We start from the raw sequence: 26,675 nt of genomic DNA on the forward strand, positions 1-26,675 counted from the left end.
GCTTCCAGGATTGTATTTGTGGAGATTTAGAGGAGGGTGGTGGCATTGTCTTAAAGAAATAGTACATAAGCCCCCAGAGAACAGGATCCACTCCAGTTGAACCAGCCCTTCTGGGTATGTCACAGATGCTAGGAGGCCATTTTGATCCTGCCAACCCTGAGGCCATGTGAGTCTTCGAAAACATGATCTAGAATAACACTAGCACTTATTTCAACACTTGATGTGAATCTTTCTGAAGTAAAGCCACAAGAATACATTTGTAAAATTTTTCTTTTATGTCAGATCCTTCTTAGGAATTCATAAGGCTCAACCACATGGCAGGAGGCAAAATAATTTCTGAGCTTTGAGATTTCCCTGAAATGGTCCAAATCTGTGAAAACTTCATGGAAGTTGTCTAAACCCTCAGAATGTACAACAACAGAGTGACCTATAATATAAACTATGAACTTTGGGTGACTATAATGTTTTCATCAGTTGTAACAAATGTCCCACTCTGGTGGGGGATGTTGATAGTGGGAGAGGCTGTGCTTGTGTGGGGGCAGGGAATGTGTGGGAAATCTCTATACCTTCCTCTCAATTTTGCTGTGAATCTGAAAGTGCTCTAAAAATTTAAGTCTCTAAAAAGATTTTCATAGAAGTTTCAAACAATAGGACATTAAGGAAATAAGTCAGCTCTGGATTGAATCCTATGAACTCATGGATCTTCAGCAGATGGGAAATGCAGACCCCAATGCTCACACCCTCATGAGCTATTCCTACTACACCCAAAACTAAGTAGCTTTAAGCCACATCAATTTATTATTTCTCATGATTCTATGAGTTGGCTGGTCATTTCCTCTGCTGGTTTCACCTGGGCTCACTTGTGTGGCTGCATGCAGCTGGAGGCCCAGCTGCACTAGAAGGTTGACAATGGTCTCACACACATGCCTGGCAGATGATGCTGGCTATTGGTTAGGGAACTTGGTTTTCCTCTACATGGCCTCTTACCCTCCAGAGCCCCTCTCCACACAGCCCCTTGAGCAGGAGAGCCAGGGCTTCCAAGAGAGCAAAAATAAGGGAAGCTACAAGGAATTTCAAGGCCTAGAAACAAAAGTCAGAGACCATTACCTCGGCCACATTCTACTGGTCAAAGCAAGTCACAAGCCAGCCCAGGTTCAAGAGGAAGGAAATGACTCCACTTCTTAATGGAAGAGTTCCCAAACACACTGCAAAAGAGCATCTGTGGGATGTTGCAATCATCTTTGGAAACTACCTACCACACACACACACACACACACACACACACGCACGCACGCACACATGCACACACATACACACACCGCTTTATGTGCAACCTTCCTTTGAGATGCATAACTGCCAGCCAGAGCCTAAACTTGACAGTACACAATGGAAGAAAGAAATTAGAATTCCTACATGCCAATTCTCAACTTCAGCCTTATCATAAGCAGTCCCTACCAGAGTTTACATCTCTTGAGAAACATTTTAACTGAGATCTTTGGATCCATCAATAAGGATCTGAATCCATAGCAACAGCCTGTGCACAGGAAGTGTTCAGTTCATATAGGTTTTTACTTTCTGCTGAATCATCCTGAGAGAACTACAGTGACACTTTATATTTAAAAAGTTTCTTTAAGTCCCAATAATTACTAGGCTTAACAGGATGCATTCCTGATCCTTACATCACAGACATCTATTGTTTTTTCAGCCTACCACCACTCCCTTCTACTGAGACTTGTACCTCTTCCTACTTCAGGCATGTGGTTCTTAGCGGAGACTGCCAGGAGCTTATATGACCCTGCCCTCTGGTCACAGTTGATTGGCCCAGAGATCTAAATAGGCCAATCAGAGTTTTTCCCTTGGATTAATTTTCCTAACTGGAACTGGAAAATATAATCATTCTCTGTGATGACAGGAACTCTGAAATAAGGAAAAACAGGAGCTTTTGTGGTCATGTTCCTCACCTTATGGAGAAAACCAGTCCTGAGTGAAAGAAAATTAAGGTGATATGCAGACAAAGGCAGACACAGAGATAGAAAGAGAGATCTGGTGGTATGTGAGTCCCTGCTTGTGGAACCCAGCTGCATCCCTGCCTTTCTGCAGAATGATTTCAGTGACATGGGAAATCATGCCCTAAAAAACCTGTAGCAGATGCCATGCCCATAGCCCATAGTACTCATCATTCTAGCACTGCATACACTCAAGGCTGAAACACTCCATGTTGGCCTCCTTCGCTTCCTTGAATCATTTCCCCATACCCCTATTAGTGCTCCCTGGGATCACCTCCCAATAAACCACTTGCACCCCCATCCTTGTTTCAGGGTCTGCTTCAGGGCAAAACCAGACTAAAACATGGTCCCTCTTCTTACCTAGACGAATAAAATGTGGGTTTTTGTGACTTGCAACCAAGAGTTCTACCTATTACCTCATTCTGGGATGATTCCCAAAATCTGTTTGGAATTCCTCATCTCCACTCCAGTGACTATGTCATAAATATACAGATTTCTCTAAAAAGTTTAATGGTATTCTTTTCTTTCTTTCTTTCTTTTTTAGAGAGGGCAGGGGAAGGGACAGAGGGAGAGGGAGAGGATCTTAAGCAGGCTCTACACCCAGCACGGAGCCCAACATGGGGCTCCTCTCACGACCCTGAGATCATGACCTGAGCCAAAATCAAGAGTCGGACGATCAACCAACTGAGCCGCCCAGGCACCCCAAAAAGTTTAATGGTATTCTTGAAACTTAACAAAGTTTAATGGTATCCTTAAGTTTGACACAACACACTGCAATTCTATAACAGTTCCTGTGACTAATATATGAACCGTGCAAAAGAAGGTTAAGAGTCAGAGATGGCTGAACTTGCAAGAAAGAATGGCACAATCAAGATGGCATGGCAGGAAGATGCTTCTGGAACTGAGACCCTCAAGCCTCATGTCCCACAGTGAGTACCAGGACAGCTTGAAAACATAGTGGCAGTAAGAGATTTACTCTCTCCTCCATATTTCATCCTCCACCCCATCCAAAGTGCTCAATAAATATTTGATAAACAAACGACGAATTTATGCCTTCCAACAAAACTTACCAAAAGAAACCAAGGCACATTTCAATGCTGCAACCATAAGCATCACAGTGACCATAACGAAAATTTTCTCTAGCCAACCATCTCCACCAAATTCTGCTGATTACATGAAATATGGCACTTCGGGGATGTTTCAGTGGACAGGGAAGACTGTTTGTTGCATGACTGCTAGCTATTTTTTCTGTGCTTCCAGAATATAGAGATATGTATAGATGGCCCCAAAAAGGGCCTAAATGATTACAATTATATAATTGTACATAATTCCCAAAGGGCCAAACCACTTAGTACAAGTATTCCAGTTCCCTTGGAGAATCTACACACCAGGTACTCAAGAGTCTCTCCTTGGAAAGGCCCAATTCAGGGATCAACAGCAACTCTGCTCTGGGTCTGGCTTTCTCAAGAGTAGTATACACTGTTTATTGCCACCAGAGGTATCCAAGGACACAAACTAAAGATAATAATGCTTTATTGCCCCTCAATCATCTGTCCCTCCCACATGCTGGAATGCCAAGGAATACCAAGTCAAATTTGTCCAAGCACAAAATAGCATCATTGGCATCATCAGATCAAATAACACAATTTTCAGTGGCAATTTATCATCATACTACAAGTAACCAACCACTGTTAAGCACTTACACTGCGAGGGACCCATGTAAATACTTTACCTGCTGCATTAGCCAGGATAGACTGGGTTATGCCACAGTAACAAATGAACCCCAAAATCTCAATGGCTTGGCAACAAAGGTTGACTTCCCATACTCCATTCCACCATGGATTGGTTGGGGACTATGCTCCATATGGTCACTCAGAGACCCAGACTGATGGAAAGCCTACCATCTTTTTTTTTTTAAGATTTTATTTATTTATTAGAGAGACAGCATGAGAGGGGGGAGGGTCAGAGGGAGAAGCAGACACCCCACTGAGCAGAGAGCTGGACGCGGGCCTTGATCCCAGGACTCCAGGATCATGACCTGAGCCAAAGGCAGTCGCTTAACCAACTGAGCCACCCAGGCACCCGAAAGCCTACTATCTTAACACAAGACTTCCAGTTAATGGGGTGGCAGGGGATGAGAGAGTGAAATAGTTAGGTACCAGCCCTAGACAGCTGTAGGCTAGAAGTGATGCATGTGGCTTCCACTCAGCACATTGGCTGTAATTACAAAGGGGCTGGGAAATGAGGGGGAGAACATGGATATCCCATGAGCAGTAAACATTCCTACCAATGTACAACATCTCATCAAAGTCTTACAACCTTAGAAAACATATCATTATTCCTTTTTACAGAGGAGAAAACAGAGACATACAGAGGTTAAGGGACTTGTGCCAAGGTGTCATAGATAGTAAGTGGCAGAGTCAAGATGTGAACCCAAGCTTCAAAACATGCTCAACCTGGAAAGCTTCAAAACACACTCAACCGCAATGCTGCACACTCATCACAAAATTCTATGAAAATCCCTCAAATAGCAAAATATATGCTAATTAATCAGAGAAGCCAAGTTATATAAATACAAAATAGAGCTCCCCTGGCACACCACTTCTTCACCCAAAGATTCAACCTAAGCAAAAACCTGGAACAGAATTCCAGGCAATTTCAGCAAGGGGGAAACAGGTTCTCCATCTGGGTCTGATATGCAGCCTTCAGTACACCCACGTCAAGACAAAAATCTTCCAAAAGCTTCCCCTGAATACCTGAACAAACCTTCAACTCCTGTCAGTTGATGACATCTTTATACAAGGCATAGATCTTTCTAAAAGTGCAAAGGTAAATGTCATCCATGTACCTGCAGGATGAGGCCGGAGGCAGATGTTGTCATATCCAGATGAGTGGCTGAGTGACAGTGCTTACAACAGGTTAATTCCTCCAGCCTATAAAACTCAAGCCTAGCACTACCTCCTCCGAAGAACCCTCCCCTACCCAGCTTCTCCAGGTTGGGACCCTCTACCTCTGCTCCCACATCACTTCCCATGCACACCTCCAGCAGGACCCTTCCATTGCATGTAACACTTTACTTGTCTGCCTGTCCCCTGGACTCTGAGCCACCCACAGGCAACCTCTCATTTATATTTCTGTATCTCTTACATCTAGGACATAGTACGTGCTCATTTTTTTGCAGATCCTTAAAAGTATTCAAAGCAATTTGTGCCCTTGAGGAATTTAACACACCCTCCCATGCCCAGCAAACATGTGGTGGCCAAGTAGGAAAACTACAGTCTCAGCCTCACATCTGCTGTGTGACCATGAAGTGGTTCCATAGCCTCTCTGAGCTGTTTACTTAGCTACTAAGTAAAAACCACCTCACAGATATATTGCAAAAATTAAGTGAAAAGCAAAGGGTATTCAATTCATAGCAGCACTATTCACAATAGCCAAAAGATGGAAAAAAAAAATGTTGCTCAGCTGGTGAATGGATATATAAAATGTGGCATATCCACACTATAGAATACTAATAAGCCATGAAAAAGGATGAAATGTTGATGCACACTACAACATGGATGAACCTTGAAAACATTATGCTCAGTGAAAGAATCCAAACACAAAAGGCCACATACTTTATGATTCCATGTATATGAAATGTCCAGAGGAGATAAATCCAAGCAGACAAAAAGCAGATTAGCGGTTACCAGAGAATGGGTAAGGGAGGGATGAGGAGTAACTGTGAATGGGTATAGGACTTCCTTTTGATGGGATGAAAAAGTTCTGGAACTAGATAGAGGTAATAGTTGCACAACATTGTGAATGTACTAAATGTCACTGAATTTGTACACTTCCGGAAGGTTAAAATGGTAAATCTTAAGTTTATCTAGCCACAGTGACTTCTTTAAATTCTTATGAGAAATTTCCAACCCGATAACCTACCTCGGATTTTTTTTGAAAAAATTAAATGGAATAGATAATGTGTATATAGTTCCTGGCCCTCTCAGGCCCCCAGTCCATGGTGGTTGCTTTCAGAGTCATAAGGAACAATAATCTGTTTTCCCTATAAAAAAACAGAATATACTGAGCAAAGGAAAGCACCAGTCTAATTTGTTCCTCAAATTTTCACAATAGTGGAATTGATACAAAAGTCCAAAATATTTCACATGGTTTGACGTTTTTTATCATGGTAAAATATGCACAACACAAAATTTACCACTTTTGGGGCACCTGGGTGGCTCAGTTGGTTAAGCGACTGCCTTCGGCTCAGGTCATGATCCCAGAGTCCTGAGATCGAGTCCCACATCGGGCTCCCTGCTCAGCAGGGAGTCTGCTTCTCCCTCTGACCCTCTTCCCTCTCGTGCTCTCTATCTCTCATTCTCTCTCTCAAATAAATAAATAAAATCTTTAAAAAAAAAAAAACAAAAAACAAAATTTACCACTTTTACCATTTTAGAGTGTACAGTTCAGTGGCATTAAATGCATTCACAACGTTGTGCAATCATCACCACCATCCATTTCCAGAACTTTTCATCACATAAAACATGACATCTTGTTACATTCCAGGTGTTTCGATCCACAACAGAGCTCAGGCACAATTATCAATTTGGACTTTGTTCAACCACAGATAAAAAAGGGAGAAAAGGGGAGCAGGCCCATGAACTCTGTGATGGATGGTGTTCGCGGCATGACAGGGCTCCGGGTCCTGACACTGCTGCTGCCTGCCCTGCTGGGCTGGGCCAGCTGCCACCCTGTCCCCGGGAGGAAGAACTTCAACAAGCTGCTGCTGATCTCCTTCGATGGCTTCCGCTGGAACTACGACCAGGATGTGGACACCCCCAACATGGACCGCCTGGCCCGGGAGGGCGTGAAGGCCAAGTACCTAACACCACCCTTTGTGACAATGACCTCCCCATCCCACTTCACCACCATCTCCGGTAAGTTCCGCTCTGCAGCCAGTCCACCAATGCTAGTGGAAGCCCCAGTGTCTGTCATTCCCTGAAATAGAGCCCATTCTCAGTGAGCTCTTGGGAGACTGAGGCAGTTCATGCAACTGGAAGAAGCACTAGCTTAGAATATTCTGGTTTCTAAAACCCACTGGCTACAGGGCACCAACCTGCAGACACAATCAGGACCACAGCTACAGCCTCTCCAGCCCCTGTTCCCTGCTCCCCAGGCCCACCCACCCTCCACCCTGCCTTATATACAGTGGCTGGTGATCTTTTCCAAAACTAAATCATTAAAAGAACTTTATAAAAATAATAAAACATTAAACTTTAAAGAACTAGATTAGATTAGATGACTCCCTGGCTTATTATTGAAGAGCTGGAGGGACACCAATGCTCTATGGGTCTTTTGGGGTTTGTTTGTTTGTTTTTTTTTTTTTTGGTTTTTAAAGATTATATGTATTTATCTGAGAGAGAGAGGGAAAGCATGAGCGGGGTAGAGGGGCAGAGGGAGAGGGAGAAGCAGACTCCCTGCTGAGCTGGGAGCCCAAACATTGGGCTTGATCCCAGGACCCCGGGTTCATGACCTGAGCTGAAGGGTAGACATTTAACCAACTGAGCCACCCAGGTGTCCCATCAATGTGTTCTTTGAAAAGAATTCAAATCTTATCTTTCTGTGGCTCAGAAAGTCCCACGACCTGGCCCCTGACCCACTCTCTCCTGGCCTCTCTCATCTTCTCTTCCCCTCACAGAGTTCTCTCCAGATCACAAAGGCCACCTGCCTGTGTCTCCACCCAGCCCCCACCTGCCTCAGGGCCTTTGCCCTTGCCAGTCTCCCCAGATCACCTGGAGCATGTAGTCCAGGTGAGACAGGGGAGACAGACATTAGACAAGTAAATACACCAATAGATCTCATTACAACCAGGAGAGGCACTGAGAAGGAAGAGGAGAGTTTCTCCAGGAGAAGATAGCAAGGGCAAATTGACTTGAAATTGGAGGCAGGGAAAGGCTGAAATGGGACGGTTGAACTGAGAACTGAAAGAGACCTCAGGAGACAAAGAGGAAGGAAAAGTATTCCAGGCAGAGGGAAGGGCATGTTCAAGGTCTCTGTAAGAGGAAAGAATGTGGTCGTTCCAGAATCCCAGTTGCCAAAATGCGAAGGATTTCACTATAGTAAGAATAAGAATAGCTTCCATTCCTCCAACATAGGCCTGAAGCCGGGCATGTGCTACGTGCTCTGACTTCGACATCTCTAATACAAAAATACTGCAAAGCAAGTGCTGTCCCCATTCCACAGATGAGAAAACTAAAGCTCAGAAAAGCTGAATAACTCATCAGTCACTGGGCCAAGAAGCGGGCAAGGGGGAAGCCAGGTCTGGAACGAGTGTGTCCCTGGCCACATAGAACTGGTTCTGCCCAGCTATGAGCCTGGGATCCACAGACCCCCCTCATGGGGTAGGGAGTGGTGCCTGGCAGCATGAGCCTCACCCCTACCCAGAGAACCACTCCCTTAGGGTCCAAGGCAGCTCTAGGAGCCTCTGAAATGATACACAAACTGCTGGTACCTTTTTGGGAAGAGGGTTTTATCACTTCCATCAGACTCTCAAAGGGGCCCAGAAACTTAAAAAATAAAGCTGAACAACCACTCAGAGGGAGATTTGCTGAGAGAGATTTTCCTACATGTAAACTCTTTGAGAGGCAAGTCATTTGGGAACTATTAGTGCCAGGAAACAGGAACTAAATAGCCCTTTTCTGGAGAAAGCGAACGCTACTTCCCAGTGGCATTAACTTCATAACATTTAAAAGATTTCCCATGGGCAGATTCTGGGTCCCTGAACACTGAGAATATGATGGGCACAAAATATTATAAGGCATGCCCACCTTTTATTTATTCCCAGAAGGTTTCCAATGAGAAGATATAAACAGTAAGAGCAGATTTTTTAAAAATTATAAAATCACTGCACCTCCTCTTCTACATTCATTGCCAGTGGGGAATGGAAATGGGTACAGTTTCAATGCAGAGTAATTTGGCAACAGCCAATACAATCAGGAACATACAAATTTCCTTATTTGGCAATTCCACTTGTAGGACTTTATATATAGGCTGGGTGGAAAACGATATACACTGTACATACAAAGTTATTCATTGCATTGGCATTTGTAACCACAGGAAAAATAGAAACAACCTAACTAGCCACCCAGAGGGGAATGACTAAATAAAATACCAGACATCCATAGAATGGCATAATCTGTTACCATTAAAAGGAAAAATGAGGTAGTTCTTTGTGCCCTGATAGGAAGCTATCTCCAAAATGGATTAAGTGACAAAAGCAAAATGCAAAGAATGTGTGTATATATGTGTTCATATAATATAAATGTATGCATATGTGCATACAATTACTTATAGATGTATAGAGGACCTCTGGATAAATAAACAAGAAATTGGCAATACTGGTTCCTCCAGGGAGGACAGGGGGTGGGAGACTTTGAATTGTACCCCCTGTGTACTTTTTAGATCTTGGACCATGTAAAATGTATTGCCTATAAATAACAAAATGATCTTTTTACTTCACCCACTGTGGAAAAAAACATGTTTCTTTGAACCCTCTATTTATAACCAGACCTGCCATTTATTGAGCAGGTGAACATTCACTCTGCTTCAACTTTAAAAAATGTTTTTCAACCCCAGCACTATTGACATTTGGGACCAGATTTTTCTCTCGTGGGGCAGGGGGGACATCATGTACACTGTGGAATGCCGAGCAGCATCCCTGGCCTGTAAACCCACTAGATGCCAGGAGCACCCCCTCCTCCCAATGTGACAACAAAAAATGTCTCCAAACATTGCCCAATGTCTGCTCAGGGAGCAAACTGGCCCCCAGCTGAAAACTCCTGCCTTGAATGGTGGAACCTAATACCTGGCTTATAAAAATGCTAAGCAGGTACCATCATCATCAGATCCTTCAATTCTTGTAATGGTGATATGAAGTCAGGACAGTTACCCTCTTTACAGGTGAGATATCCGAGGTTCAAAGATGTACAAATCTTTTCTGGGACAGAAGTTAAGATTCAAATTTAGCCCTGGATGGTTACAGACACTGATTCCTCAATCCCTGCCTTCCAGCATGACTATGACCCACCAGCATCTTTGATTCTAATTAAGTAATCATTCCAAACCCCTGTGAATGTTGCCCATCCTCAGAGCTTCTAGGAAACATATATATCCTCAATATGCTGTATTAATGAAACAGAGGCCACCCCAGGCCCAACAAAACCCCCAGCATTTGTCTTCATGAGCTGGGTTCAAGCAGACCTCTGTCTGACTCCAATGTGGTAAAGAATCATCCATAATAGAAAAAATAATGAATAAAATTCGTGCTGCCAGCACCCAAAGACCTCATCAGATTCCAGGGTGTAGGCCTGACACAAAATATGATAAATGGGGCTCTCTTAGCTCAACAACTAATTAATTGGTGTTCTTATGTACACCTCTGGGCAATTTAACAGGGAAAAGAGGTGATGAGAAGGAACCTGTCGCACTGTTTCATATCTGAGCTGCATACGACACACAGCTCCAACACAGGCTCAGGTCCAAGAAGCCATGTGGCCACTCCTCTGAGCTTCCTAGACAGAGTTTAAGGGGCAGGGGCCAGGTCAAGGCCAGGAGAAGCCGTGTCCCAGGCACAATGATCCATGAGCAAGCCTCCCTAAGACAGCTGACTTAGCTGCCCAGGGTCAGAACTCTGGGCCTCCTAGAGCATCTGCTGCCCTCATGTGGGCAGCAGGGCCTCCTCATGCCTGGGGGCTATCAGGTGTGTGGATATCTCTCCCTCACCCCAGAGCCAAGGTCATATGACCCTCATCAGTTTTCCCTGCTGCTGGTAAAGAAAGTCTTCCTGGAGAGTGAAGAGGTTTTTTTTAGAGGGTTTCCAACATATGCATTCCTTCAATCAACAATTACTGTTTTAGCATCTCTGTTGGGCCTGGCAGCAGGAACAGTGGCCAACTACACTTAAGTGTCAGGGCTTGCCCCACAACACAGGCTCATGTCCCCTTGGTTCCCAGATCCCACAGATCTTTTGGGGGATGTGTTTCCTCTTCTTTGTAGCTCTGCCAGGGAGAAAGAGGAAGAGCTCTTTCTTGTGGATCCTTCTGCCTTTTTGTTTCCTTTCTCTGACAGCTCAGGGAATCAGACAGGGAAATGTGCTCTCACTCAGGTGAGCACCCAAGTGTGCCCCCCAAGCCTTTTTCTGCACCCTAGCTCCCCATAAGGGGCAGAGCTTAGCAGAAATACCCGCTTTCCATGTTTTCTCCCATGGCACCCTCTCCTTGAAGCAGGGAGGAGAGAAATCCTGAGCAAGAAACTCAGGGATGGAGGATTTCTTAAAAACTGGCTATTTATTCAAAATATCCTACCTTATCACCTCTCCATGTGAGACAATCTTTGCATCCTTACAAAGAATGTGTATTTTTCCTCCAACTATTGGCCCTCCCATCACCACTGCAAGAGGTGGAAGTGGGGCACCTATCTAGGATCAAAGCTCCCAAGTGCAAAGCAAGCCTTGGCTCTGGGGGAAACATTTTCCCTCCAGCTCCCCAAAACTGGGCACTGGGCAGGCCTGCATTTTAATCAGCTTCATCCCCTCCCCATCAAATGAGCCATTACTTCCTCCAAGTTAATTTTCTTCTTCCCACCTGGCTTCATCACCCGCCACCCCCAATATCCATGTCTCTCACACAGACACACACAGACACACACAGACACACACACACACACACACACACACAAACATGGGCTTGGCCACAGGACCTGGAAGTTTCTTAAAATAGAATGATGTATTAGTTTTCTATGGCTGCAGAACAAATTACCATAAACTTAACAGCTTAGAACAACACCCATGTATTATCTTTCAGTTTCCATGGGAGAGAAGTCAGCACCACTGAGCCTCTGCTCAGTGTGTCACAAAGCTGCAATCAAGGCGTCAGCTGGGCTGGGGTTCTCTCCCAAGCTCACGTGGTTGTTGGAAGAATCCATTTCCCTGCAGCTGTAGAACTCATGGCAGCTTGCTCCTTTGAGGCCGCAAGAGAGGGTCTCTCTGCTCTAGATCCTCTTTTAAGAGCTCACCTAAGTAAGGCCCACCCTGGAAAATCTCCCTTTTGATTAACTCAAAATGAACTGATTAAGGTTCAAGAGATCTGCAAAATCTCCAACTTTTCCATGTTCTGCTGGTTAGAAGCAAGCCACGGGTCCCACCCATGCTCAAGGGAAAAGAATTATACCAGGCTTATATATCAGGGGACAAGAACCTTGGGGGCCATTTTGGAATTCCGCCTAGCACAAACAGGTCCTTGATGGGGCTCAGATAAACAGGGAGTGAGCATCAGTCTTTGTATAAAGTCATAAGGTAACAGGGGACATGCCCCAGAGTGAAGCTCCAGAAAGCCTGCAGAATTATGGCTAACCCCTGAATCCTAGGGGGCAATGAATGTCCACGGAGGCTGGCCTCTCCAATCATAGTGTGTCACCTCATCAGTATTAGACCCTTTCTGTTGCTTAGGCAAAAATGAGGAGGCGGGGGGGGAATGATGAGGAGGAGGACATAAAGAAGGAGAAGGGCGCCTGGGTGGCTCAGTCGTTAAGCGTCTGCCTTCAGCTCAGGTCATGATCCCAGGGTCCTGGGATCGAGTCCCACATCGGGCTCCCTGCTCAGCGGGGAGTCCGGTTCTCCCTCTCCCTCTGCCCCTGCCTGTGTCCCCTCTCTCACTGTGTCTCTCTCTGTCGAATAAATAAATAAAATCTTAAAAAAAAAAGAAGGAGAAGAAGGAGGAGGGGGAGGAGAGTTATTAATTTGAAAGTATTTGTAGTCATTTCCTAGGGCTGCCATAACAAAATACCACAAACTGGGCAGCTTAAAACAACATAAATTTATAGAGTTCCTGGCTGGCTCAGTCAGTGGAACAGGTGAGTCTTGATCTCAGGATTGTGATTCCAAGCCCTACATGGGGTGTAGAGATTACTTAAAAATAAAAAAAAAATCTTTTTAAAAAAACAGAAATGTATGGTTTCACAATTCTGGAGTCCAAAAGTCTAAAATCAAGGTGTTAATAAAGCTGCACTCCCCCTCAAATCTGTAGGGAACCCTTCCTCCGTCTTCCTCGCTTCTTGTGGTTTGCGGGCAATCTCCAGCATTCCGTGGCTTATAGATGCCACACTCTCAACCTCCATCCAATCCATAGACTTCTCCCTGTGTGTCTATTTTCACAGGCCATCTTCTCATAAGGGCACAAGTCATTTGGATTAGGGGCCCAAACTGCTGAAGCATGACCTTATCTATAGTGGCCCTATTTTGAAATAAGGTCCCATTCTGAGGTCCTGGGGCTTAGGACTTCAAGTATCTTTTTTGAGGAACACAGTTCAACCCACAACAGTATTATAAGACATAATTAATTGATAACTACAGGCATTAGTAATCCAGGTCCTCAAACTATGTCACCAGAGTGATCAATCTCTTTCTTTTCCCTCTCCCTCTCCTTCTCTATTTCTGAGAGTGACCACAAAATTCCCAATATTGGCTCTCATTGGGCCAATTTACTTCTCAAAACCAATCACTGTGGCCTGGGGTGGGGGGTGGAACAATGGTGAACACCCAAGCTAAGAATACGTATCCACCCCCAGGTCAGGGTTAAGGGCGGTGGCAAGCACCACACAAACCACGTGGACTGCAAGTCAGAGACTGGTGGGTTCTCAGTAGAAAATCAAGGACTGTTATCAGAGAAAAGAGCAATGTAGGAAGGTCTGGCAGGAAGAGCCAAGGTCTACCTCACTAGCTTGATGGGGCTTTTGATATGGGGATGGGGGTGTGTAGTCCAGTGGCCTAGTACTCAGTCCCAAGAAGTCACCTGTGGGGCTGGCTCACAGAGCATGGGCTCCTTGTGGATTCAGTAACCACACGTGCAAACAGCCATCTCCCAGCATGGTCCCCCCAGTCTCCCTGAACTGTCCCAATTCCCTTCAGATCTCACCAAAATGAAAAGCCATTCTCTGAGGGTTAGCAGCTCATTCTGCTAGTTTAAATCACCCAATTCCTTCTCCCTCTCCAGAAGCCTGTACTTACTGCTCCATCACTGGTAATGATAGTGAACATTTTTGCAATCTCAGTTTTTATTGCAAAGTGATTGAGGACCAGTGAGAATAACTTATGCTGCTGAAACTAAGGAAATCCCGCCAAGCAAGTGGTGGGTGGATAGGAAGTCTTAACGGCAGCAGCATATATTTTTCTCCCCCAAGGAACCTACTGAAAATAAGAAGCTATCACCACCATGTTTCAGACAAAGGCTATGGAAAACGTAAGCTGTGATATTATAATTTGACCATTTTAAATCTTGTCAAATAGATATAGATCAGAGGCGAAAAGGGGACTCTGGTAACTAGAGGATGGTCGAGAATAATAAAAGTGAGGTCCTCTCTGCTCAACATTTTCTCCTTCCTTGAAAGGGTACTCAGTGATGGGCTCAAGCTCCCTATCAGCCAGAAATTAAGTCTCTCCCAATTCCAGAACCCCACTAGGGCAACCCCAAAATCAGAGCCATCACTTGCAACTGTATATTGTGTACAACACAATTCTACGGAGGTTATTTTCGTGAATGCTATGTGGATGGTATCCCCTGGAGGTGCACAGGGAATAATTTGCACAAATGATCAGTTGCTTACATTCTATCCCAAAATCAATCTATAAGAGGTAAAAATTCCTCATGGATGTCATTACCAGTCATGAATCCATGACTCTCCTTCTACCTGAGAAGGAGCAAAGGAAGCATGGTCAAATATACTTGAATGAGCTTTAAGACTAGGGCAGGGTTCTCAATGTCTCACCACTGACATTTTGGGCCAAATCATTCTTTGTCTAAGGGGGGCAGTCTTGTGCGTTATAGAGTGTTTAGCAGCATCCCTGGCCTCTACTCACTAAATGACAGTAGCATCCCTCCCCCGATTGTGACAACCGAAAGTGTCTCCAGACATGGCCAAATGTTCCTTGGGGGACAAAATTACCCCCTACTTGAGAACCCTGGGACTAGATGTATAATACACAAATCACATGTAAATCAGAGAGCCAAAGGTCACCCATGTGACACTCTAACCAGTGAAAAAGAGTCTGAAAGAGGTAAAAGAGGTAGGGAAAGGAAATTAAATCCCTGCTGCTGATAACAATATAAGCCCAACAGATGTTGTTGGAAACCTAGTCAGAAGATGCTATAAACCTTAATCAGCTCCCATCCTGCTTCCCCAGAAATAACTCTCCACTGAAAAAGTCCTGGAAGTCCAGGAAGCCACCTGGGTGGCTCAGTCGGGTAAGCGTCTGCCTTCGGCTCAGGTCATGATCCCAGGGTACTGGGATCGAGCCCCGCATCAGGCTCCCTGCTCAGCGGGAAGCCTGCTTCTCCCTCTCCCACTCCCCCGCTTGTATTCCCTCTCTTGCTGTCTCTCTCTCTCTGTCAAATAAAAAAATAATAATAAAAAAGTCCTGGAAGTCAACAAAACCCCCAAAACATAGATGAACAAAGCAAAGAAAACCCAGATGGAGACAGAAAAGATGTGCTTCCAACTCCAGTCATTTCCACAAGGAGGGAAAAAAGGAAGTCTTGAAAATAAGGAAGGCTGGAAAACCAGGATTATTTCCTAACTTGTCATGACGTGAATCTCCAACATGTAGAAAAATCAGATGCCAATGTTTCAGGTCTATGGATTACACAGGATAAAGTGTCAGCCCAAAACACCACAGCAACTGAGCAAAAAATCATGACTGCTCCAAATCCCAATGCCTTGAGTAAGAGAAGTTGGAACCACTTGAGACTGACAGCATGGGTACATTAGTTTCCCATGGCTGCTATAACAAAGTACCATAAGCTGGGTGGCTTAAAGCAACAGAAAGTCTAGAGGCTAGAAGCCCAAAATCAAGGTATCAGTGGGCCATGCTCCCTCTACAGGTTCCAGGAGAGAATCTTTCCTTGCCTCTTAGGCTTCTGATCACTGCCAGCACTCCCTGATTTGTGGCCACACTACTCCAATACCTGCCTCCATGGTCACATTGCTTCCTCCTTTTCTATCTGTGTCCTCTCCTCTTCTGCCCCTTATAAGGGGGTTTAGAGCCAATATGGATAATCTCTTCACGTGATGATTTTCAGGATGATCTCATGTTAAAATCCTTAACTTAAATAATTATATCCGTGAAGACCTAGTTTCCAAATAAGGTAGCATTCACAGGTTCTAGGAATAAGAATATGGACATATTAGGGGCGCCTGGGTGGCTCAGTCGTTAAGCATCTGCCTTCGACTCAGGTCATGATCCCAGGGTCCTGGGATCGAGCCCTGCGTCGGGCTCCCTGCTTAGTGGGAAACCTGCTTCTCCCTCTCCCACTCCCCCTGCTTGTGTTCCCTCTCTCACTCTGTCTCTCTCTGTCAAGTAAATAAATAAAATCTTTTAAAAAAAAAAAGAATATGGACATATAATTTGGGGGGTTACCATTCAGCCCACTATAGTGGTAAGAGGAGAAAATGAAGTGAGAAAAAAATGCAGGTGACAGATTCCATTTCTGTGACAGTGGTCAGTAAGGCAGGACAAGGGTAGAACTGTGTGTTAGAAGAGTTCCCAGATGGAACTTAAATGCAGCCAGCTGCTTCCAGCTACTCAAAGAGAGAAAGTTTCTGTTTTTGACAGCAGATTAAAGGAAGAGGTAGAGAGTGTGAAAGCCCATTCTCTGTTGGCCTAGTTCCTAAGGAATCGTGCCTCTGCCTTAGGGCCATTCTCAAGTCTTGTTCAAGGATAAAATGATTTATGGATGGCCATAATTAAAAAGCAATGTAAAAAAGAAGCAGCATCAGCGTTTTTCATTTGCACTTACACATGAGCAAGAGCAGTTTAGTAAAATGGGTATGCTAGGGTTTTATATTCTCTGTCCAAAAAAAGGGCTGCCATCATGAGTGCTAGTGTTGGAGACAAGCCTCAATTCTGTAGCAGGAGTTGAGAAGGTTTTAAATTTTGATTGGTTCACCTGTCCTCATTTCAAGTACCTTTGTTATGGGTCCAGTGGATTATCAATGGGTGGCACCCTGGGTGTGTAAACTTGGGTAAGTGCGGTTTTGAGCATCAGTGTGGGCTGTTTCCCATCAGTGTCTTGGCTGTGGTTCTCAATGAGCTTGTCAGCTCAAGAATAGAACATTGGGTTGATTTAAGGTGGTTGGTTGACTTGATTTGGCAACTGTTCTTCCTCACTGATTTCATACTAGCTGGTCAAAAAGACATTTTCTTCTTTTGTTTTGGGAATGTGAACTTAATGAATCACAAATCAGGAGGAAAATGAAGACATGCTTATAGTTTATACGGTAGATCAATTTAAAGGAATTCGTGAATAACATAGAAGTTCCTCAAATTATTGTTAAATAAATAAATGCATTAAAGTGTGTCTATGCCCAAATGGACTATCTGTAAATATACACTGTTACACCTGAAAATTAGTAGGTATGAACACAGCAAATGTTTGGAGCAGAGGGGGAGGAATGCCCTTATTAAGTTATTAAGTTGTGGCATGGCTTCTTTTAATCCCACTAAAATATCTTTTTTCCCAAATTGACTTTGGACTAAATCAGGTTCTGTTTCCTACTTGTTCAGATCATACCTGGCCAAATGCAACTGGGGCAGAGGTAAGAGGGATTTTGTTCAATTAAATTCAACAAACATTTATTGAATGTCTAATGAGGGTAAATCTCTATGCTTTGTGCCAGGGAGACACCAGAATAAATGAGGCATAACCCTACCTACTCTTAGGGAGTTTGTAAACAAATGTAAAAAACATATTTGTAGACAATCATCTGAAATCCAAGAGGAAATGAGATGGATGCTAAGTGGAAAGTATAAGCAGGATGGAATGACATGAGTGCCGTGTGTCCCCAGTTCCAATGACACTCCCTGACAGCCCACAGCAATGCTACACAGGCACCCATTTCTTGTATGATCTGAAGGCCCATGAAGGTTTGCATCTAGACAGGTCTAATCTAGGTCTAGAGTCTAAGTCATGTCAGTCCTAACCTTAGGATCAGGGAATAAAAGGAGTGGTTTTCATCTATCACAAGCCAAGGAATAGCCCAGAACATTGGCAAAACCTGAAAACTTTGCAAGTTCTAGAGCAGGGCTTCTGGGCCAAGAATCCAGGACTGAGATGATGAGAAAAGGCAAGTCATGAACCATCTCAGCCATTTTTTCATCATCATAATCAAAAAAGGAAAGAACTTCAACAGTCTTACTAGGTAGATGCCAGACCCTATTTTAGTTCAAACTTTGGAATTAATCTCTCAAGCCATCTAACAATGGCCAAAATAGTGGTTTGTCCACAACAACATAACTGAACAATACTGCTCACTTATTTCCAAGTGCGTATCATGTGAGAAGTTTAGGTCATTAACAAAAAAGCACTAAGCAAACTCAGGCTACATAAACCTTTCAACAAGGTAACTGATAATGGATACAACCGGGGCAGGCTATTATAAAACCACCTCTATCTACTTCTGTCCAAGCAGTGAAGTGCTTAGTTTTAATAGTTAAAAATCACGGCAGATACCGTTGACACTTGACCAATATGGGGGTTAGTGGTAGTGAAGCCCCACACAGTTGAATCCATGTATAACTTTTGACTCCCCAAAAATTTTTTTAAAGATTTTTATTTATTTATTCATGAGAGAGAGAGAGAGAGAGAGGCAGAGGGAGAAGCAGGCTCCCAAGGAGCAGGGAGCCCGATGCGGGACTCAATCCCAGGACTCTGGGATCATGACCTGAGCCGAAGGCAGACGCTTAACCATCTGAGCCACCCAGGCGCCCTTGACTCCCCAAAATTTAACTACTGATAGCCTACCATTGACCAGAAGCCTCACCAATAACATGGGCGATTAACACATATTTTATATATTATATTCTATATTTTTACAATAAAGTAAGCTAGACAAAAGAAAATGTTATTAAGAAAATCATAAGGAAGAGAAAATACATTAACAGTACTGTAGTATATTTACCAAAAACAATCTGGTGTATAAGTGGACCCACACAATTCAAGCCTGTGTTGTTCACGGTTGGACTGCATTTGCACTTGCCTTCTACCAGGCTCCAGTGTCACCTCCTCTGTGCAGCCTTCCCTGATCCCCTCTTTTCTGTGTTCCCACTGCACTTTGTTCAGCATCTATTGGAGCATTGATCACCAGTTATGTCGGGGAAAAACAGCCATAAAACACAGAAATACTTTCACACTAGCACAAGGGAAAGGACTGCCCTGCAAGGCTCTAACAGGCAAAGTCAGGCAAGGGAACCAAATGAGAGACAATCAGAGAAAATGGAAAATGGATTTAGAGAAACCAGACCTTATGTATCTGGCTCTCAAAAGCCCAGTGTTCTTCTAATCAGCCCCAGGAACTCTCCTGTCTCTGCTTCACTCACTCACAACCAGCTTTCTCTTTTTGCCCAAGGCCCATCATGGTAGGCTGCTCGGAGCCCACAACCAGTAGACTAGTTACTACATCTCTTGGTTTAAGTCTTGAGAGAGAGAATTGGGTTTCTCACCAACCAACTGAATGTGGGGAGGAGATGCCACATGTTACAAATATGGTGCCTAGACCTGCCTCTCAGCAAGGCCTGTAAGTAGGGCAATCTAAGAGAAGGTGCCTGTGAGCATTGCAGGCACCCCAGAACATGCTCTCTCTCTCTCTTTTTAACTCTCTCTCCCCTGTCCCCTAAGCTGTAAATGCCATGGGACAATCAAGGATAATACTTGGCTCAAAATGTCTGAGAAAGAGAGGATTTGGATCAAACACTGGAATTGATGGTTTCCTAAATTCACCCTGAAGTATTTGGGAAATAAATAAATGTCAGTCTCTGAGAATCAAGAGAAAGAAGTCAAATCTAGCTGGGTTGGTTCCCACACTTGAAAGGCTTGGTTGGGTGAATTTACCCACACCTTGCCATAACTGGCATGGTGTGGGTGTATGCATTGTACCCTGATAAAAGCATAATTAGCAAGCAGCAGGAATCACGTTCTCTAGGAGAGCTCATCCTACTTCCTGTTTAACTTGCATAATTACCCACATCACAGACATTGAAATGACATGGATGACAGACTCTCAGAATGGATAAAGCCAGAAAGGCCCTTGGAAATCATTAACCCTCTCATTTTACAGAGGAGAAAACTGAGTCCCAGAGAGAGAGAGCAAATGCTTACAAAAGCCAAAACCAAAACCAGATGTCTCGCCTCTGAGAGCAGCCCCCCTTCTGTAGCATCATACTGTAGTGAGGACAGCGTCATCTGACCCAAGTGAAACCAGTTCCTTTGCAGGTACTGGAACTCCAGGCATGGTCAACAGTGTTGCCTTCACGTAGCTTTTCCAGCCCCGTCCCTGATTGTCTCCAGAGTTGAAAATGCAATTTTAGTAAAACTGATTGCCACTCCCTGCAGCTGTTCCTTTCTTAGCTTTTTCCCTCCTCTGTCTTGTTCTGCCCACATTCCAGAACTGGCCCTTAACCAGGATAAAGAGCCTTGAGCAGCAGGAAGCAGGAACCAAAGGGGCAGTGGAAATTTCTGCTGGGTCATTAGTGGTCCCTAGCTGCTGGCTGGATTTAGAACGTGCCTTTAAGTGTCTGGGTGGAAATAACCCAAAACCATGGAGAGTTTCCTTTGTGCAATTACTGGGACTAGCCATGCCACAGAATAGAAGGGTCATGCCCCATGAACTCATTTAAGGTTAGGTGTTTAAAACTTGGGTAACATCTCTTTGAGGGGAAAATGGATTCTATGATTGGTTCCCAGGTTCGTCTACTTAACTAATATTATAATTGACCTCTGTGTCCCAGAGTCTGGAAGCCAGAATCATTAAGGTCCAGGAGGGTTAAGTTTCTGTGTCTGTGGCATCCTCTGCTTCTTCCAATCCCTCCTCCAAATCCTCCCAGTGGCTTTGGGCCCCCAAGCTTCCCCAGATAGTGGAGTACTCCAGGTTTTGACAGCTGTCTGTCCTCCCTTTGGTCCCTCAGGGGAGTTGCTATCAACCCAGATTTTGGAGTAATGGGCAATCTGCTAGAACTAATCCACATGCATGTGTGAATGACTAACAGCCCCTGAAACAGTGGTTCTGACATGTCAGTGGGACATGTCTGTGGGCACTAGAACCACCTGGAGAGCTTATGAAAATGCAGGCTCCCAGACCCCACCCTAGAGGTGTGGATTCAGCAAGGGCTAGAGTGGAGACCAGGGAATTTGTGAGGGTTTTTTGTTTGGTTGCTTTTTTTTTTTTTTTAATTTATTTGAGAGAGAGAGAGAGGCACGAACAGGAGGAACGGGCAAAGGGAGAAGCAGACTCTCTGCTGAGCAGGAAGCCCGACTCAGGGCTCAATCCCAGGACTCTGGGATCATGACCTGAGCCGAAGGCAGACGCTTAACCCACTGAGCCACCCAGGCGCCCCGGGAATTTGTGTTTTTTAACAAGCAGTTCAATTGATTCTAATGTTGGTGGTATGGATAAATACTAGACTAGGTGAAGTGCCAGGTTTTTGTAATTCCAGGGTGATTTGATCTTTAGTGGGCAGGAAGAGTCACATAGAACAGAATCCAGGATTTGCGGGGCGGGGTGGGGGTGGACAAAAACAAGGCAAAAGCAAGCTACCCCTGGGTGAATTGTCTCTGTGCTTCCATTTCATCTACTGTGATATGGCATGGCTCAGCCATGAGAAAGCTCAGACACTATAACAAGGAAACAATTTGTTGTAGATTTCAAAAGGCTTCCATTACTCAATCGTGAGGCTTGAAAACTTCTTGCCCACTTCACCCCCACCTACTCGTAACAAAGTACTCTCAGTTGTGGTATTTGACGGCCCTGCCCCCTGACATACAGTATAACAGAGAGATTAAGACCCCAGCCTGTAATGCTCAATACCATCAGTCATTCGGGAAATGCATGTCAAACCCAATGAGCTATCACTGTACATCCACTAGGTTGACCATAATCAAAAACAGGAAGATAACAAGTGTTGGTGAGGACATAGAGAAAATGGAACTCCTGGACGCTGCTGGTGGGAATGTAAAACGGCACAGCCACTATGGAAAATAGTCTGGCGGTTCCTCAAAAAGTTAAATATAGATTCATCATATGACCCAGCAATTCTACTCTCAGATGTATACCCAAAAGAATTGAAAACTGACACTTATACATGAATGCTCATAGCATTATTCACAATAGCCCAACAACCTAGAAACAACCTAAATGTCCACCAACTGATGGATGGATAAACAAATTCTGGTCTATTCATACAATGGGATATTATTCAGCCATAAAAAGCAATCAAGTACAGATACAAGCTACAACATGGATGAACCTGGAAAACATGAAGCTAAGTAAAAGAAACCAGACACAAAAGGTCACATATTGTGAGATTTCATTTCTATGAAATGTCCAGAACAGGTAAAACTATAGAGACAGAAAGAAGACTAGAGGCCAGTAGGGGATGAGGGAATGGAGGACTGGGGAGTGACTGCTAATGGGTTCAGACTCCTTTTGGGGTGATGAACATGCCCTGGAACTAAAAAGAGGTGATTATTGTACAACACTGTGACTATACTAAATGCTACTGAATTGTACACTTTAAAATGTTAATGGTTAATTTTATGTTATGTGAATTTTACTTATTTAAAAAGAAGCATGGGTTGTAACCAAGCCTCCTGGGGTTCAAAGCCCAATTCTGCTACATGATCCTGAGCAAACTCTGTGCCTGTTTCCTTAAAGGGGGAAATCTCTAAAAGAGGGGCTGTAATAGTAGCCACCTTGCAGGGTTGTTGGGAGTATTAGATGAGTTAATGTCCCTAAAAACTTAGGAAAGGTGTTGGCTTAGGACATGACAGTAAATATGTGCCATGATTTCATCACACAACCCATACCTGCTATTGTTCAGGCAACCAAGGCCAGGCAGGTTAAGGGCTTATTCAAGTTCACATAGCATGTTCAAAAGCCAAGTCGGGGTTGGTACCCAGCTCTCTTGGACTCTAGGTCCATGCTCTTCCCCTGTTGACCATCTAATTTGATCCCTGACCAGGAATCTTGACCCCAAAGCCCCAATCCCTGACAGCAGCACAACTTCTTTCCAGTGCCCCTAAGCATGGTCTACCTACAAGGCAGAAACAATAAAGCAACAACTGTTTTTGCTTCTTCCCAGCTGAAAGCCTTGGCCATCCTAGGGGGGCTTTACCCACCAGCAGCCTGGCAATGACTCTGAGCCAGTGGAGAGCTTTCCCTTCTTGGTTCCCATGACCATCAAGTTCTAGTCACAGAATGTCTTGCCTTGATTTAACTTGGAAATAGGAGAAATCATCACTATCTTATTATAATCAGTAGGGTCACCCAGAGGATTCTGTCCCAGCAGGTAAGGAAGTGTACTCAGCTATCCCCTTGGATCTTTTGGTTCACTCTTTAGACTGCCCCCCAACATGCATCCCCTTTTCCCTGGTACAATATAAGATCACAGGTTTTTTCTATACTAGTTCAATTCTTATGTTTTCAAGAATAATCTAGCTTAATCACATTTTCCAACATCTGCCTTCCTTCTTTAAGTAGAGAGAAATAAGTCTATACCCATGTATGTCTAGAAATCCTTCCTGATTCCATTGTTTTCCTCAAGCAGCATGAAAGTCCTAGGAAAAACCCTGGGATGTTTGCCAAGAATTGGGCCCACTGGATATTCAATATTGAATCAGATCATCACAAGCAGAAGATAAGGAAAGTCATCCCACAGGAAATATCCAAATTCCAGGCTCTTACCTTCTGGACACAGAATAGCCCAAGTAATCTGGCCTCCCCATGCCCTGCCTTCCCTCCCACATCAGGTTCCACAGCCAATCCCAGCTTCCTCCAGGACTGTGAGGTCTGTTCCAGGGAGCAGATCCAATTTGGCTGTTGTGAGAAGAAATTAGCCCTTCCTTTATGCCTACCAACGTTTGTACCTCCAGAAAACCAAGTCTGAAGCCCCAGGGTAGCCACCTGGAGCAAAAATCCCCCAGAAGAAATAGGCCAACCAGAAGAATATTGGGGGAGGTCTTAAGATCACTTTGATACCCTGGCAGTATCCATTTGTAGAACTTATCAGTACCTTCCCTCCTTCATTCCCAAGGTCGCTGGATTGAAGATCACGGAGTCATTCACAACATGATGTTTAATACAGAGACACAATGGAAGTTCTCCCACAAAACGACACAGAACAAGACTGAGTGGTGGGACAATGGTGTTCTCCCCCTCTGGATCACAGCCCAGAGACAGGTACTATCAGAAACCCTGGGTTGGCTTCCAGGGACATCGCCTCTCATTCCTAAGCATGTAGGATGGGGGTTAGGAGCTGTGACCTTGAGTAATGGGAATAATGATGATGTGCTTATTTAATAGATTTGATGTAAGTATTAAACAAAATACGCATTTAGCCATTATCGATGGATGAGTCTCTATGAGGGCAGAGTCTGGCTTAATCATGATTGCACCTCCAGGGCTTACCATAGGGTCTGAACTCAGCAGCTCTTTCATAAATATCTGTTTATACACTTGCCTCAGACTTAACCATAAAAGCCCTTAAGAATGAAGTTGACCATTTAATGAATCTTCAGACCATGAAAAGCTCTGAGAACATTCACTTGAAAGGATTCCAGTGGCCACTTACTATTCCTTCAAAAAGGCAGAAATCAGAGCTGCATGTTTAAGTCCTAGCCCCAAAACTGCTGTCAGCTTTGTATTTTCCTAATTAGCTCCCACAGTCATCACTTTGGAGTAGAACCTCTTCCTCGTCTTCCCCAAGGCACCAACCTTTGCTCCAAAGATCCCTTGGCACTGGAGCTTCATCTCTGTGCTCCAACATACACTGGGCATGTCATGCTACAAGGTGATACTGTTGCAGCTCAGCATGCAGGCTGTGGACTTAGACTCCTGGAGCAAGATCTGGCCAGCTCCACCTTTCTCCAGCTGCGTGACCTTGGGCAAAACCCTCCGTCCTGTGCCTGATTTGCCGCACCCATAAAATGAAGTTTATCAGAGTCTCTGCTTCTTAAGCCCATTGGGAAGTTTAACTGAGATAATGCATGTAACATGCTGAAAACTAAATGTTCAAAAACTATTAGTCATTAAAGGAGTCTGAATCATTTTAGCACTTCAGTTGGTCACTACAGCTCTAAGCCAGAACTATCCAATGGAACTTTCTTTGATGATAGACATGTTCTACTGTGCACTGTTCAACATGGAAGCCACTAGCCACATGTGGTTACTGAGCCCTTGAAATGTGACTAGTGAGACTGAGGAACCAAATTTTTAATTGCATTTAATTTTTTTTAAGATTTTATTTATTTTTGCGAGAGAGAGAACAAGCAGGGGGAGCAGCAGAGGCAGAGGGAGAAGCAGGCTCCACCCTAAGTAGGGAGCCCGATGCGGGACTGGATCCCAGGACCACGGGATCATGACCTGGGCTGAAGGCAGACGCTTAATTGACTGAGCCACCCAGGCGCCCAACTGCGTTTAATTTTTATTAATTTCAATTTAAATCTAAATACCACATGTGGTTAAGGGCTACTATATTGGACAACATAGCTCTAAATGAATCACAAGGGGTTGTCAATGACTCTACCTCAGCTTCATTTTTCCCTTAACTGTTGGGCTCTAGATTCCTTCCTCCATCACATTTTTTTAACTTTGGGGCAAAGACCATGCAAATAAATTCTGTCCCGCCAAGAAAATACCATTCATAACACCTTCTATGTGCCCAGTACTGATTTAAGTGCTTTACATTTATTAATTTATAACAGTTCTTAGGTAGGTGTTATAATCATGCCCACTTAACAGAGCGGTGCCATAACTTTTCAAAAGTCACAAAGCTAGCAAGAGGCAAAGCTAAGATTTGAACTCACTCTGGGTTCAGCAACTCTTAACTCTTAACCATAACATAATATTAGTTCCTTGGCCAAAACATTCAACCGTGGATTTCATAATGAATCACGTATTTGCCTTGCTGCTAGGGAGGTCTAGGCAGTCTTCATTAATTCACTGTTCAAAACCCAGGGCCTCTCTAGTCTCTTGCTATGGTATTTGTTCATTGGCATGAAGCTTCTGGTAGCATTCTTTCCTATAGTTTTTCTTATTCATGGTTCTTGTCTCATTGCCATTTATTTTCAAGACATTGTCTCCTTCTGCTCAATTCATAATCAGAGTGTTCTTCCTCTTTGCTGAATTCCTATGTGGTTGTGCAAAAACAGGATCTGGTGGAGGGCCCGACGACTGACAACATGCCATGAGTTTGGCAAGTGAAAGTCAAGCTGGTATATCTCATTCTACCATTGACATCTCCTGCCATGGGACAGGGCCATTGGCCAGGTCCTCGAGGAGTTGGCAGGAAAGCTGCTGCAATCAGAGCAAACCTGTGGCCCCAGGTCAGCCCCCCAGTAACAGCATACCAACTGTCCCTAAATGCCTTTCAGGGGCCTATCTATATTACCAGGCAGGACTATAAGGGAGTGGCCTGACCTGTATCCATCACTGGGAAAATCCATCCTTCTTCTGAGTATCTTCCAGGCGGGCTTTGTGGAGATTGATGCATTTACCTTTAAGAGGACTAAAATGTTTTCCTTCCATGACATTAATGCTGCCAGAGTCCATTAAGATACATAAGAATTGACATGCCCTGTGGATGATGCC

General features: G+C 44.2%; 1 protein-coding gene across 1 annotated transcript in view; it reads left to right on the plus strand.

The window, feature by feature from the left end:
• Positions 1 to 6,630: 6,630 nt before the first annotated feature.
• Positions 6,631 to 26,675, plus strand: part of LOC112813842 (ectonucleotide pyrophosphatase/phosphodiesterase family member 7-like) — a 30,195-nt gene continuing 10,150 nt past the window's right edge. The window contains exons 1-2 of the mRNA XM_073900277.1: positions 6,631 to 6,925; positions 24,121 to 24,266. Coding sequence (XP_073756378.1) covers positions 6,646 to 6,925; positions 24,121 to 24,266 — 426 coding nt within the window. The 5' untranslated portion in view covers positions 6,631 to 6,645. The remainder of the gene's footprint in view (positions 6,926 to 24,120; positions 24,267 to 26,675) is intronic.

This window comes from Callorhinus ursinus, unplaced genomic scaffold, assembly GCF_003265705.2.
Source record: "Callorhinus ursinus isolate GAN/ISIS: 27379988/994484 unplaced genomic scaffold, GSC_fseal_2.0 scaffold13, whole genome shotgun sequence".
Classification (NCBI taxonomy): Eukaryota; Metazoa; Chordata; class Mammalia; order Carnivora; family Otariidae; genus Callorhinus; species Callorhinus ursinus.